This window comes from Sceloporus undulatus, chromosome 3, assembly GCF_019175285.1.
Source record: "Sceloporus undulatus isolate JIND9_A2432 ecotype Alabama chromosome 3, SceUnd_v1.1, whole genome shotgun sequence".
Lineage (NCBI taxonomy): Eukaryota > Metazoa > Chordata > Lepidosauria > Squamata > Phrynosomatidae > Sceloporus > Sceloporus undulatus.
Genome location: NC_056524.1, coordinates 47743525 through 47759804, shown reverse-complemented (window position 1 = coordinate 47759804; position 16280 = coordinate 47743525). Strand labels below are relative to the sequence as shown.

The 16280-nt window shown below is 39.3% G+C and overlaps 1 protein-coding gene across 4 annotated transcripts in view; it reads right to left on the bottom strand.

Moving 5' to 3' along the window:
* Nucleotides 1-589: 589 nt before the first annotated feature.
* ILDR2 (immunoglobulin like domain containing receptor 2) overlaps nt 590-16280 on the bottom strand; it is a 65754-nt gene continuing 50063 nt past the window's right edge. For 3 of the 4 annotated variants that reach the window (XM_042460358.1, XM_042460360.1, XM_042460361.1), the window contains exons 5-9: nt 15780-15926; nt 14228-14398; nt 8158-8271; nt 5539-5749; nt 590-4051 (exon numbers count right to left, since the gene is read on the bottom strand). In XM_042460358.1, the coding sequence (XP_042316292.1) occupies nt 3334-4051; nt 5539-5749; nt 8158-8271; nt 14228-14398; nt 15780-15926 (1361 nt within the window). In that variant the 3' untranslated portion in view covers nt 590-3333. The remainder of the gene's footprint in view (nt 4052-5538; nt 5750-8157; nt 8272-14227; nt 14399-15779; nt 15927-16280) is intronic. The other variant, XM_042460359.1, reaches the window with a different exon arrangement.

Genomic DNA, 16280 nt, shown 5'->3' with positions numbered 1-16280 from the left:
CTACATTCCAATCATGAAACTCATCCCACCAGGTTTCGGTGATCCCTATTATATTTGCTTTGTTGTGCTAGGAGTTCAAGTTCATCTTGTTTATTTCCCATGCTCTATGTCAGTATAGAGATATCTAAACGCATGAGTCCTCCCCAGTTGCTGCCTGTGTAAAAATTTTTACCTCCCACTGTTGGGTCCTTACACTATTTGCCCTTGTTCCCTTTATAACTCTTTGACTATTATCTCAGCCCTTTATGGACTCTTGCCTTCCAAAATACTGTTCCCCTCCCCCACATAACTCAGTTTAAAGCCCTCTGGATTAAATTTTTCAGACTATTGGCAAAAACGTTTCTGCCAACTGCCGTGAGGTGCAAACCATCCCTTGCCAGAAGTCCCAAGCAAAACAGGAAAACTCTAAAAATCTTGAAAAAAGGGTGATTTTTTCAAAGCTGTTAATCTTAACCACTTGAGGAACATCTATCATGTAGAATCTGCCACCTTTGGAGCAGACTCTTGACTCACTAATTCTTGAAAAGAAGAACACAGATGTTTACTAAAGCACAAAAGAACTTTCAGAGCTGTTGTTTTATCCAAAATATTTATTGTTCAGATTTATTTATTTATTTGATTGCCTTATTGAATGGCCTCAATCAGTTACAAGAAAGGAATAATACTGTTTCTTTATGGATCCTATTATAGAAGTAAAAAGCAATGGCTTGTGTTTGTGTCTTCCACACCCTGATTTTCTCCTTCTAGTTCTGTTGTTTTCTACTGCTTGGCTCTTAAAAAAATAATCATCATTGTCCAGACAGTATTGTCAGCAGAACCTAAGCTTGAGGCGCTGCTTATAAAAAGGACCAATCAGCAGTCCCAGGTGAAGCCTTTTATGGCTATAGTTCAACAGTAAGGCAATATTAATACATCATATCAGACAACAGTGAAATAACATAGCACATTCTCATTACAGCAAAATCTACTGTTTCACTTTCAAAACAAAATATTAATCTCACTGGCAGTTTCCATTACTGAATGAGTGGGTTTTTTAATGAAAGACTTTCAAACATCATTCAATACTACCTTGTCCTTCTTGGTGGAATGCTCAGGTCTCAGTTTTGGGTCATGTCTAAAAGGATGATCGTTTCCTTTTGAAAGTACTCTAGGAAACATCACTCATTTTGAAGCAATATTCAGGTATGACATTAAGTCCTTATTTCTCTCAGTGTTCATAGAGAAGGCGAGACTGGGGAGGGCCTTCCTTGCCAAACAAGAATACAAAGAAACCTTCCTTGCCAAATATAGAATGCAAAGCAGCATAGGTGAAAAGTATATCACATTGGAGAGAGAATACATATGATACAAGAAAACAGCTCCTCTAATTCTGCAGGTACAGACAAGATATAGAGAAACCATCTCTGCAGAGAGAATTCAGATGAGCTTGCCAAATAGAACCTTCTCTGTGTTTAATTGCTACTATCCAGCAGTGTAAACTGTTCCTTTCCAAGAGGTTGATTGGATGAGAACAACTGGTTGGAATTAACTGCTCCATAAAAATACCAGGTTCTATGATGAAACAGACATGAGTCAATTTGGTGGTTGCACATGTTCCTTGAAGAATGTGTAGGTCAGGGTGACAACTGTTTCTGTTTTTCCAGTCCATCAACACAAATCTTCTGTATTAGCATCACACCACAAGAGACATCCTTGTTGGGAATTCATTCTGAGGATAACAGAAAAAAGAGGGGCAAAAATTGTAATACAAAAAATTGCAAGTCATAACATGCAAAAAGGAAAAAAAAGATGCAACCAAAACATGCAACAGAACAGAACAGACATTTGGTATTTGCTATTGCTTTTAGCCCAAGTGAGCATTACGTAATTTATTTCAAATGATCCCAGACACTTCTCTGTATGCTAACTAGCTGGATAGTAGCATTTATTGTTAGTTTCATCTTTATCCCTCCTCCCACCCATCCCACAACCAGAAAGTGAAGGGCCAGTTCATGCAACCCTTCTTAGAATTTGTTTAGTGACATCATGTTTTCATTTCAGGTTCAAACCTGTCCATGATAACTGTTTCATCTCATTAGTTTATTCAAAACACAGAGCACCATTTCAAAGGACATCACACAACATGCTCCAAGAATGTTTCCTGTAGCATTCAAAAGCATAGTTTCCCCTCATAATTAATTTCTCAAAAAATAATTGATCCTAGAGCCTAGGAAAGAAAAGAAACATCTTATCAAAATTACAATGAGTCTAAACTTTAGGATATCACTCCAATGTTTTTCCAATCCATCTGCATTAACCAAAAATCAACTAACCAATCTTAGGAGCAAGAATGCACCAACTATTTTACACAGATCAATAATATCCTACTAACATAATTTTATTATGTGCTTCCAGCACTTCCTCTTGCTTAGTGTTCAACAGGCAATTTTCTGGCCAAACAACAGTACAGTCTAAAACTGGTCAATAATGGAGCGCAACTCTGGAATATCAGATGGTGCAGGTGCAACTGTTACTACACAAAATATGATTAACAAGGAAACATATAATCCATCGGTCGAGCCAGACATCAATGTAAATGGATTGAAAAAAAGAATTCATCCCTCTCTTTAGTTCTTATATTATTCTAATTGCTTAAAAGAAAAGAGAAAAATTGAAAAACATCTCATTGTCTAACATGAATTCTATAAAGACAAGAGATATATCCTAGATCCTGGCCACTTATACAAGCTAAAAGAGAATTACCTTTCTTCTCTGGACATTAGGATGACATATGTATATCCTTTTTCCACCAATCTAGATTACCTAAAATTAATTTACAATTTACTAAATTCAAATTATGCTGCTTCAAACTTGATGGTCCTTTTCTAGCCAAAATTATCTGTTGCTGTGGTGGTTAGCATGCAGTTCTACTATATTCTGAATTTCAAAACCTAAGATCAAACATATATTGAAGATACCTATAACTTTCCATTGTCTCTACAAAATGCTTACAACCAGTGGTAAAATGCCTTTCTTGTTACAGGCTAGCTATAACAATCAGAATATAGTCATCCCTTTGTATCCTCAGGGGATCCATTCTGGAATCCCCCTGCATATAAGAAAAAATGCAGGACCTCAAGTCCTGTTGTTTCCCATGGCAATGCGATGTTTGCATGGCTGGTCATGTAGCCTCGTGCATGCACCTTCAGTAAAAACAGCGGGGCTTGCCATCCACAGAAGCTCAAATCTGTGGATAGCAAGCCCGCAGATAACAAGAGCCAATTGTACAATATGGTTGCGAAGAAGTGGCTAACCAGAACCTAGAACCCAGACACCCTGCTTGGTGATCCCTGCTTAGCCTATTTGGATGAGCAGTGTGAGACAAGGCCTCACTGTTTTCTTGGTTTCTTTTTTCCTCTTCTTTTCTGAGGCATTGAGGTTGGATTGTTCTCTGTTTCTGTACGAAGGCCCTCGGTTCAGCTCTCTCTCACTGTATGGAGGCAAAGTGTCTTCTCCTTCCTCTTGCTGTGGAGATTGCTGCTGCTGCTGCTGTTGCTGTCCTGGTTTGTAAGTGGATGGTGGTGACCAAGCATAATATGTCCCTCCTCTGTGGCTGGATTGTGAGCTCAGCTTTGAAGGTGTCTCGTTATGTTCACCACCCTCATCATAGCTTCGTGATTTCCTCTCAAGAGCACTGGTGAGGTAGGAATAGTCATACTTTTGACTCCCTCCAGGTGTCCGACACAGTAGTCTAGGCAAGTGTTTCTCTTCATGGGTACATCTTCTTGGTGGGCTGTATGTCCAGCCCCGATCAGAATCTGCCAACGGTTCACGGTTTCCTCCTCTGCGTTTACTGTAATATTCCTCTGAGTTTTCTGGATGCTGCAGTGGCCCTCCCCGGCCTCCCCGTGACCCTGCTCTCTCAAAGCGCCGGGGTTCCTGGCTGCCCTCTGTCCGACGGACATGTTGACTGTAAGACTCTGCAAAAGCTGCAAGTTCATCCATGGAGACTGCCGGAACTCCCAGTGAAAAACTCTTCCTCGAAAGCATTTCAGACTTTGATCTCTGCTGGCTATAGAAAACAGGAAAAGAACGGTTTATATTTTTGTTTTAAATGAGTAGGCCAGTCTTGTAACCTGTAACTTCACAGCTTCTGGATAAACAACAGTCCCTAGGTGAATACCTGAATAACATACACTAGCAGCTTCATTTATTCCTTCTTTTTCCTAAAATAGGAAACCAAGGGCAGATGGTTATTCCTTCTTTTTCTTAGCAAAGGAAACAGAGCCCAGAGGAATGAGAGAAAGCCAATTCTCAACATTAGCTGTCCCAGTTCTAGAACACAGAAAAGTGTTTTATTATCTGTACAGACTATTCACCAATGTAGTTCAGTTTAGTCTTTTCACATTGACAGTGGTTCTTCAAGTGCTATAGAACTTTCTATCAAGTGATCTCTTTAACCCGAAAAGAAAGGGATTGCATTTGATATTTTCAGACCTTCAGTATGTACTTCAGCTATAGATTCTACATAAGTGGGCCCTAATATAGTAAGGGTCACCCAGTGTGTTTGCCCCTGAGGCCAATCCTGACCTAGCTACTGTCGTATAGGGCTAATATAGGACAGTGTTCTATATACATAATGGAATAGTCAAGTTGTAGTTATATTTTATAAAATTACACAGCCACTGATTTGATTAAGCAGAAGCAGTGCCTGATTCATAGGCCCCATAGACACTATAAAAATAATCTGGGATGAATCCGGGTTGAATCCTTGTTGTTCACACACTCAATGTACTTTTGAGCTAGGCCTGGCAAAAAAAAAAAAAAAAACCACTTAACTTGGCATATTCAATACTGTTTTTTTCTCCTGACTTTTCCTGAAAGATCGTCATCAATCTGCATTGTCAGTAGTGTGAATATGCTTCCAAATCAACTTCGATAACTCTGTTTCATTCAAAGGAAGGGAGGCAGCTCCATTTTATCCCAAAATGATAGCATGTGTGAATAACACAGGGGTTACAATGACTCGAAGAGATTCGCGAACCCAAAACAAAATGGGAACAACAAGAATGAAGCTTGTACCAGCTTCTTGCTGCTTTATGTGTATCATGGGCTAGCTGAGATCCGAAAGTGAGGAATCCAACAAATCCCCATGAATCTTTCCGGTAATACTTTCAGTCTTATTAACCAATTCTTAGTTCTAACTAGAGTAGACCCACTGAATCAATGAGAACTTAGAAAAACAACACTTATATAATTTCCATTGAGTCAAAGGGTCTTCTCTAGTTGGGACTAACAACTGGATTAAGCATTTTACTTTAATAGTGCGACACAAGGTATGCACCTAATTTGATCCTTACCCAATTTCAGTAGCCAGTCACCCTAAACAATGGAAGCTACATCTATATGTGCTTTAAATTTCAGCTTTGGAATGTTACACAATGGGGTCTTTCCAGCCTCTTAACCTGTTCCTTGCCATTCAGTCAGACAAACATTAGAAAAGCAAAAGTCAAGTTACAGTATTTCTTGTTTTCCCCATCTCCCAAGTTCTGCATTCACCTGAATTTGAAACTGCCCCTGTCCTCCCTGTAGTCAGAGCATGTCTGTGGCCTGGATGTGCCACCTCCACTGACCACCCCTGCCCAATACTCTGCATCACCATCCATATCTCCAGAAGGTGGAAGTGGCTTCCTGCGCACCTGCCGATAAGGTTGGCGGAAGTTACTATCTTCATCATGGAGAGAGCTGAGCTCGGAGATAGTGTTATTGTCTGGAATAAAAGAAGGCACTGGAATGAAGGACAGTTTGGAAGTTTAAAAAGAGTTTGGGAAAATAAATCAGTCATATCTTTTGAGAGCTGGAGACTTTTCTTGTTGTACTAGAAAAGATTTAAATAATCTAAAAGGAATTTGTCAAGAAATACCAAAGATTGTATAACAGATTACCCCTCTTTTCTTTCATTAGGAATAGATCTTATTAGAAGAGTGGGCTGGTTTATTAAAAGCAATTTGGATAGAACCAGTGAAACTTTCTGCTGAAACATACAGACAAGATTTAACTCAATTATGACTAGCAGTTGTTACTAGTGTGAGTCCATGGACAAGTCTGAATCAAGAAATACACATTAAAAAATACAAAAATCTGGATCCAAAGAATCATGTAGCTATTTGTTCTATTTGCCCAAATAAAGTTTGGATTTGTATCTCTCAGGCATGTGGATGGCAAATTGCATTTCAAATATGGAAAGCATGAAAAGCAATTTGTGATATGGTTTGCTCTTGGAATCATAGAATCAAAAGAGACCACAAGGGCCATCCAGTACTACCCCCTGCCATGAAGGAACACAGAATCAAAGCACCCTTGACTGATGGCCATTCAGCCTCTATTTTAAAATTTCCAATGAAGTAGACTCCACCACACTCCAAGGGAGTGTGTTCCACTGTTGATCAGCTCTTATTGTCATCAAGTTCTTCATAATGATGAGGTAGAATCTCCTCAAATGGTGGGAGTGGGGGGGGGGGGTATTCCTTAGGGAATGCCCATTCCTTTGCATTCTGATCTAATACAATGGGAATGCAAAACCAGAGTGACCCTAGAATTAGGAACTAAGCATTTCTACATTCATTCTCTTATGGGATCAACCCAAGGACTATCAAGAATTTTCAGCCTCACTCTTTCTGGAATGGGAGACACACCAAGCCTGTATGATTAACCAAATAGAGCTTTTCCAAATGACTTGATCTTTCCTTCCCATCACCCCTATTGCCTACCATATGACATCTGGACCCTAGGCATTCCAATCTGGAATAAACCTAATTATAGTATTCCTTGTGAGTGGAAATGGCAGCATGTTCAGTGACGACTGTTTTAGAACACCATGTAATTCGTTATTTTTTTCCTCAGAGACGTGATCAAAGTCATTCCTTGAGTCTGTTGATCAATTGAATGAAGCAGCTTGTCTATCTGTGACTGACAGGACCTACTGGCAGTTATGGTTATGAGCTTAATCTATATATGTTTGTATTTACATATCTGAATAGACTTGGACCCCATTCACACTACGAAAGTAATCCAAGATGAATCTTGGTTATTTTCTTGGTTATCACACTCATCCCAAATGCACTTGGTGCACTTTGGGAGGGGCTACCAAAAACACCCATTTAACCCGGAATGTTTGACACTGTGTTTTTTTTCCCTAATGTTTTTTTTTTAAAAAAAAAGATCCACATCAAATCTCATCTTTGGCAGTGTGAATACGCTTTCGAATTGATTCGGTTCACTCTGTATCGTTCAAGGAAATGGTGGTGGCGCCATTTTATCCCGAAACAATGTCATGTGTAAATAACACAAGGGTTAAAATGACTTAAGAGGGATTCACAAACCCAAAACGTAATGGGAACAACAATTTCAATATGCATCAGTGCAGCTATCCTCATCTCCTTGGAACAAAAAACTGGGTGTAAATGCCTCCTAGATTAATCAGTGACTAAGATTACCTTAGTCTGCAGAGTCTATATTTCCTGTCTTCTTTCACTAGAAATGATGGATGTGCACAGGCATGCAGGTGGTGAGCCTTGTGTGAAAATGCACTCAGCATGTTTGATTAGATGTACTAATCTCCCACACTGACCTCAGAAGAATCTAGTTCCAAGTGTTTACTCACTTTGCCCTAGTACTGAATGGATGAAAATTGATCATAACATTACCTCACCCACCTGCTTTTCTAGGCCTTTCTTTGCCACACCTCAGTACCAATACCCCAAATCTGTAATAAAGAGTCATACGAATTCCTATTCCTACCAGAACCAGGTACTGAAAAGTGAAGAGTGCTGAATTCAGCATTGTCCCAAAAGTAATGATAAGCATTATTTCTTTTGAACTCAGCATTGCAAATATTTGACATGCTTCTGAATGTGAATATCTGAGCAGTATTTTTACTGGGATTTATACTTTGAATTTTTATTTTTTATTTTTTTGTCTAGCTTACGCAAACCACTTTTCAAAATACAGGCACATGTTTAGACAACTATATATGTAGTATGCAGTTTATATTACTGCAAGCACCCATATTTAAAAGGTAAGCTAAGGATGAGCAGGGGTTGCATTAACATTCCATTGTATTTTAAATGAAGCTATGTTGGGTCTTGCTATAAAAAAACCAGTTGAACAAATTCTCACATCTCTCTCGCATCCTCCTGGCGGGGTCAAACTGAGCCAATTCTTTCTCAACATAGTATAGCACCTTCATAGAATCTCTGTCTTTGTCAGCCTGGATTCGGTAGCCTTTCCGCACTGTTAAGAAAAGAAGTAAATTAGTGGCCAGTGTGCTTCTTCCAAGAAATAAACTTTTAAATACCCTTATTAAGATCTCCTTGTCATATGCATTATTACTTACCTTTGGCACTTTACAAACCGCCCAAAAGGGTGGTCTGCCGGCGCCAGTGTTTGCTGCATCACTGAACCACAGCGGACAAACCGTGCAATTCCCTGACGCAGCATAAAGAACCCGCAAAAAGCGGGTTCTTTTTGTGGCGCAGAATGACACCGCAAGGTGCCAATGGCGCACTTGCGGCGTCATTTCTGCACCGCAATGTGTGGACGCTAAGCGTCCGCTATGTCAAAATGGTGGCACCCATGTAGATTGGGTGCTGCCATTTTGTACATGCTCAGCATGTACTAGGGTTGGGGTGTCTGGAAAGGACGCCCCTTTCTAACCCTAGTATGTGCCGTGCACGTACTTTTTGGTGGTCTGGAACCTGCCATTGAAAGATATTTAGAAACCTGTTTTATGGTTTAAATAATAATGGTTGATAGCTGGAGAGAATTAAATCTTCAGTGTGTTGACTTACAAGCTATAAGTATACCCCTTTAAAACATTTTTGTCATAGGATGCAATTCAAATTACACATTTTAAGGCTTGCTGATTTCAGAGGAAGAATAAGCATATTTGTGATTTGACCTCAAATAAATGGCCTTCTTATTATGTAACTTTAAAGTGTGGGATGTACTCTGTTTGGTAACATGAATGAACATCCCATACACTATGTTTCAAAAGGTCTCAGTTCTTGCCAATAAAGTACAAAAGGAGCAGTATGCACTTCCTGCAAAGTCAGGTTTCTACAATTCTGATTACATCAGCAATTGATGCAATAATGTAAAAAAGCTTCACACACTGTTATCTTCTTGTTTCACTTCCCAACCGTAGTAAAAGCTTTATGTATGTGCCACACATCTTGCTGTGATATATAAACCCATTCTTTAGAAAACTGTAGTACATATTATGTTTGCAAATTTAAAAGCAATGCAGTTGAAGTTAATGCAGAGACATTCAAGGATTAGGTTTGGGGAATCTGTGCTGTTCCCACCTCCTTTCATAATTGGTCAGGCTGGCTGAAACAACATGAATCAAAGTCCAAAGGTGTCCAGATTGCCAGTCATGCCTTCTGTTGTTGGCTTGTTGCCCTTCAGATGTTGTTAAACTACAAATCCCAGCAGCTGAACCCAGCATAGCCAATGTTGAATACTGATGGGATTTGACCTACAAGAACATATGATGGGTCACAAATTGCCATTCCTATTTTGTAATCTTTTCTCATAAGGATAGCTCATCTGTATTCTGTATTAACATATAGATGTCAGAATATCTGGTTCTCCAAATCCAGGTATATTTAGTCACATGACTATGGTTAGTTATAAACCCTAGGTTGCAACTCAAGCAATCCAAGCAGAGTTACTTAGAAGTAAATCCAAATTAAAACACTGTTGCTTGCTTCTATTGAATGAATGCTGAAGAATGAGATAGGAAGTTTCCAGATTATAGTTAATTCCCTTCTTGCTCTCTATCCCCAGTTTTCAGGGTGTTTTTGTTACAACTGAACATATAGTAATAGCTCTTGCAGTAAAGTAGTATGCATTTTAATCAGATCACTCTTAGTGGGTTCAAGGTTGGTAGTCTTAAAGACCAGTTTACAGTGATTGGTAATGTTCCTGTGATTCATTCAGCCTTCTGCTCCCATTCTTCTGTATAAACTGAAATAACCACATTTATGCAATCTTAAGAAGCATGCTCAGTATAAGGACAAGTGTGCTGATTTCTTTTTATAGAAAATGTGCTATTCGAAAACAATTGTGAATTTTGAATGGCCACACTGAACGTACAGCAACTGCTGTGCAGTGACATTTAAAACAAAAATATACACACATACACAGAAAAGCATTGGTCTGTCATCCAAAATGCTATGTTGATCCCCCCCCCCAGTTAGATATAATGAGCCAGCATGGTATAGTGGTTTGAGTGTTGAAATAGGACTCTAGAGACCAAGGTTCAAATATTCATTTGGCCATGGAACCCCACTATGTGTCCTTGGGTGAGTCTCACTCCCTCAGCCTCAGAGGAAGGCAAAGACAAATCCCCTCTGAACAAATCTTGCCAAAGAAAAGCCTGTGATAGGGTTGCTTTTTGGTTGCCATAAGTCAAAAACAACTTGAGGGCACACAACAGCGAAAATATAATTCTGCTTTGAGACATTTACTGGTTTTGCTTCAGCTCTAAATGCTGTGCTCCAAAAGCATTTACAGTTCTTACACACTCATTTATTCTGGTGGCGCAGTGGTTAAATGCCTGTACTACAGCCATTCACTCAAAACCACAAGGTTGCGAGTTCAAGACCAGCAAAAGGGCCCAAGCTCGACTCAGGCTTGCATCCTTCCAAGGTCGCTAAAATGAGTACCCAGACTGTTGGGGGCAAATTAGCTTACTTGCTAATTAGCTTACTTGCTGTTCACCGCTATGATCTGGACTAGCGGTATATGAATAAAACTTATTATTATTATTATTATTATTATTATTATTATTATTATTAGAGTGAAGGAGAAAAGCAACACATTGATTATCGGATGCCAAGCTTTTTGGCTGAAGCCTCAAGAGGTCAGTATATTAGCACAAGAGTGCCTTATTGCCAGTGCAGGCTCATGACTCATTAATTGCTTTTCAGGAATATCATTTCAACATGGTGCTGTGGCAAAAGTCAAGTTTGTGACTATATCTGGTAGAGTCTGTCTTCAGAAATATGAGCTGCAGTTTCAAGAGCTAGTGGTACAAATGTTTGATCCTACACCATTGTGCAATACCACTGATTTTTTTTTAAAAATCCACATTCTTCTATCACCGTGTGGTGTCATGGGTTTCTAAATAAAAATGTTGATTGATGTGCGTGTGCATGAGATTAATTGCTGTTAGGAAGGTGGACAGAATGGTGTTGAAGTAAATGCTGATTGGTGGAATGTCTGAGGAAATTTGTATGAGTTTAGCCTGGGGTTTGAGAAGGGTACAACAAGAAAAAGTGTTTGAAAAGAGTATGAGTTAGATGAGGGTTGAAGTGAGAGAAATCAGTTTGAGTGGCTGGTAAGGCTCTGATTTAGCATGAGAAGAGAATGTGTGGAGTTTTATATAATTTTTATATATAAATAATGTGATGTCTTATGTTTAGCATCTGTAAATAAAGCATTTAGTAGATGAAATGTAAAGACCTCACATTTAGCCAAAACGGTAGGACTGCTTGAGAGGAATCTTCAATTGGTGTCACTAGTAGGTTAAGCAGAGAGCCCCACATTTGGTATTGGCAGATGTGGACATGAGTTGAAAACCCCACAGGCTATCTATTAAAAATGGGGGGAATGGCATGCATACTAATCTCAAGCGTATTTACTTGGAGGTAACCACCCCACACACATGCAAAACCAAAGAGATTTGTTGTTGTTGTGTACCTTCAAGTAATTTATGTCTTAGACAAACCTTTCATAGAGTTGCTTGGCAAGATTTGTTCAGAAGTGGTTTGCTATTGCCTTTCCCTGAGTCTAAATCATAGAAACATAGAGTTGGAAGAGACCACAAGGGCCATCCAGTCCAAGTCCCTGCCATGTAGGTACTCACAATCAAAGCATCCCCGACAGATGGCCATCCAGCCTATGCTTAAAGACTTCTAAAGAAGAAGACTCCACTACACTCCGAGGGAGCGTGTTCCACAGTCGAACAACCCTTCCTGTCAGGAAGTTCCTCCTAATGTTAAGGTGGAATCTCTTTTTCTGTAGATTGCATCCGTTGTTCTGTTTTCTAGTCTTTGGAGCAGCAGAAAACAAATTTGCTCCATCCTCAATGTGACACCCTTTCAAATATTTAAACAGGCCTATTGTATCACCTCTTAACCGTCTCTTTTCCAGGCTAAATATACCCAGCTCCCTAAGTCTTTCCTCATAGTAATAATAATAATAATAATAATAATAATAATAATAATAAGTTTTATTTATATACTGCTATTCCAAAGATCATAGCGGTGAACAGCAAGTAAGCTAATTAGCAAGTAAGCTAATTTGCCCCCAACAGTCTGGATACTCATTTTAGCGACCTCGAGCTTGGGCCCTTTTGCTGGTCTTGAACTCGCAACCTTGTGGTTTTGAGTGAATGGCTGCAGTACAGGCATTTAACCACTGCGCCACCATCAAAACATGGTTTTGAGGCCCTTCACCATTTTGGTGGCCCTCCGGTGAACACGTTCCAATTTTTCAACATCCTTTTTGAATTGTGGTGCCCAGAACTGGACACAGTATTCCAGGTGGGGTCTGACCAGAGCAGAATAGAGTGGCACTATTACTTCCCTTGTTCTAGACACTATACTTCTATTGATGCAGCCTAAAATCCCATTGGCCTTTTTAGCTGTCGCATCACAATGTTGACTCATGTTCAACTTGTGGTCTACTAGGACTCCTAGATCCCTTTCACATGTAGTCTCTTTGAGCCAGATGTCCCATCCTATATGTATGCATTTCATTTTTTCTACATAAGTGCAGTATCTTGCATTTCTCCCTGTTGAAGTTAATTTTGTTAGTTTTGGCCCAGCTTTCTAATCTATTCAGGTCATTCTGAATGTTGATCCTGTCCTTAGCTATTCCTCCTAATTTGGTGGCATTTGCAAATTTGATAAGCATGCCCTCTATTCCTTCATCCAAGTCATTGATAAAGATGTTGAGTAGTATTGGACAGAACCCTGTGGGACCCCACTGGTCACTTCTCCCCAGGGTGAAGAGGAGCCATTGTTGAGCACCTTTTGGATTCAGCCAGTCAACCAATTACAAATCCTCCTAACAACTGTATTGTCTAACTCACATTTTACTAGCTTGTTTGCAAGAATATCATGGGGTATTTTGTCTGAGAGCATGTGACTTGCCCAAGGTCACCCAGTGGGTTTCATGGCTGAATAGGCAATTGAACCCTGGCCTCCAGAATTGTAGTCCAACACTCAGACCACAATGCTACAAAATTTACTTCTACATAATGTGCATTCACTTGTAGTCTAGGGCCTTGTGCATCCCAAGATTGTTTTTTTCTAATCACAGATCAGTTCTTATTTAAGGATTATGTGACATATATTTCTGCAAGCAAATAGAAGGCTGCCATCACACCAAAAACAGTACCAGTTTGAGAAAATTAATATTCACTGCTAAAGCATACCAATTTTAAACAAGTATAGAAAGAAGTACCATGGATCCATCGAGGTGGAAAGTGCCTTGTTTTACTTTGCACAAATGTGCAAACTCACACCTTTTTAAGATTAGTCCCATAGTAGAAAATGTAAGCAGCCAAGAAATAAAATAGTATTACTAATACCACTGCAGAGCTATATCTATGATGTGGAGGAAGTGTTCAAATAATAATCCCTTGCTCACAGATGTTATGTTACACATATGAGTTGACCGTTCACTGTGTCTGTGACTTGCAATAAATGAACTAGACCCAATCCAAACAGAAGAATGTTTAGCTGTCAGGTAGGTGTAATCAGAACACCCATCATCCACACCACACAGAGGCACATTGTGCCAGTTCATGCAAGAAAAAAACCCTGAACAGATGAGATTAATGTGGTAGCATTGCCTACATAGAGACTGTGTGGTGGGACTGTAGGACTCTTTTGGGGAATGCCATCTTCTTTACTGCCAGCTCACTTCTGATTTCCCAAAGAACACAAGAAGCTACCATCCAGAATGGCACAACCTAAATAAGGAATTGCATTGAACAGCATGCATGTAAAAACTAACATTACAAACAAGTATTGAAGTTGGACTTCTCACTACTTATTTGCATCTACTTTGTTACAGCTGTCCTGTTCATTACCATGAATTCATTGCTGGACTCTGCTGCCTCCTGATGTTCTGATAAGCATAAAAACAATGATGTAGAAAATTTCTAGATTACCACTTTGTCCTGCTGTACTGGATTCACTTGGTGCCAAGGGAGGAAGATGTGACTTTTCCATCAGAACAGTATGAGATGGAACACCACCCACAGTAGAAATATAGTAAGGTCCAGGGACTGAGGTGACTGCAGGGGGGTACCCAGCCTTTGCAGCCTTTCCTGCTTCATACACTGAAAAAAAAAATAGAGAAATAATCAAGTAGGTCTTCGGTTATCACTGAGCAGATAGTCTTTCCTTTTGAGACAGAGATTAACAAAAGCTAATATGGGAGGCAATTTATTCTTCCATGAGTCTGTCTGCTCTAGGCTATTAATTCATATGACATTAACATGAATCAGGAATCTCACCAGGAGATATCAATTGTTTTCATATTTGCAAACTACCGTAACTGATATGCTGCTCCACAAACAAAATTGAGTTGAAGTCATAACAAGGCTATCAAGTAGGCTTATTTGTGCAAAGTACTTTGAGGATTTTTTTAAAGAATGCTGTAATTAAGATTCAAACAACTAAGTTAACAAACTGAGATCTTAAAAGAAATTTCAGGAAAACTGCCTAGAAGTCTAATTACAACCCCCTCCCCCCAATTATTCATCACATGAATACACATTGTTTAATTTTTCCTTTAGCTTCATGGAAGTTCACTTTTAATACTAATGGCAATCTCAGGCTTGAATAAAAGGCTTGCTAATAGCCGGCTAGAGTCTCTGGTTGGATCAGAATGGGATTTTGTTGTTCACAACAGTAGGCACACATTTGTACTAAGTATTCATATGACTGATCTTTCTCAACACAGAAATCTGAATCCAATTGTTACTCCCAACTACAAGAAACCCAATGAATCAATGGACCTCACATAAATGTTGGCTTACCAAGTTCCCACTGACTCAAAGGGCTTAACGTAGTTGGAATTAACAAATGGGTTTTATGCCACCATAGCCCTGATCCAACCACGTATTTGTGAAGAACACTTTTGTGCATACAGCCAACAGTGAATTCAGTTGGACTCCTAGCTTCTTATTTGCATCTACTTTGCTATAGCTGTCCTGTTCCCATTAAACTGACTGGCTTGCAAGCATTTAAAAAATCATTCAAATTATTCAGCAACTAAGTAGTTGGTAATTAAACAGTGGTTTTAGAAGTAAATTGTAAAATCTATCAAGTTGTACCCAATGGTTGCTTTTTGCTAGTGGAAAGCACTTCTATTCGTGCAACCTGGGGAACTTGATTTTTTTACTCTCTCACCCACCCCAATAGGCTGCAACCCCCCAGGCCAAATACTGTACTGTCTCCCAAACTTCAGGAGGAGCTTTTCAGGTAGTGAGGCCCTATGCCAATCAATCTGTGTTTAGCTTTTCCATTTCCAACCAAAAATTGGTCAATCCAATTTTTACAGGTAATAGTATTTCATCACTGACAGATGGAACTGCCAGGTACACAAAAACATGGAAGAAGAAACATTCTTTTTATTAAAAAAAATAACAAGTGAAGAGTTTGCACATGTAACAGACTGCTTCACCAGTTTTTTTGACATTATAAATAGTCACTCACACGCCCGTGGACAGCAGCAGGTATCTGGACAGCAAGGGCAGCGGACATAACAGCAACAGCTGTGAGGGCAGCACTGGCACCAGCAGATCCCAACCAGGAGAAAGAAGAGGAACACCCCTAGGATCACCAAGCCTACAAACACCCACTCTGCAAAGACAGAGAGAAATAGATGTAAAATGTTGGGGCTATCAACCAATTAAGAATGTTTAACTGACTAATCTTATAAATAAATGTACATCCTAAAAAAATGTAGTAATAAGGAGTTTTGAAATATTTTAATAGAGAAGCTACAAGTAACACTTATAAGGCAAGATCACCTTCAGTATTTTTACTCCCTATTGTATTTATTCATCAGAACAAAAATATGCTTTAGAAAAAGAACCTCTTTGCTCTTAGTTCATAACTCTTCCAAATAATATTTGCCTTCATGAATTAAAACTGGTGAAATTTAAAGAGAACACAAGACTCTTTGCCCTGGACTTATTTCGTACTGAACAAATA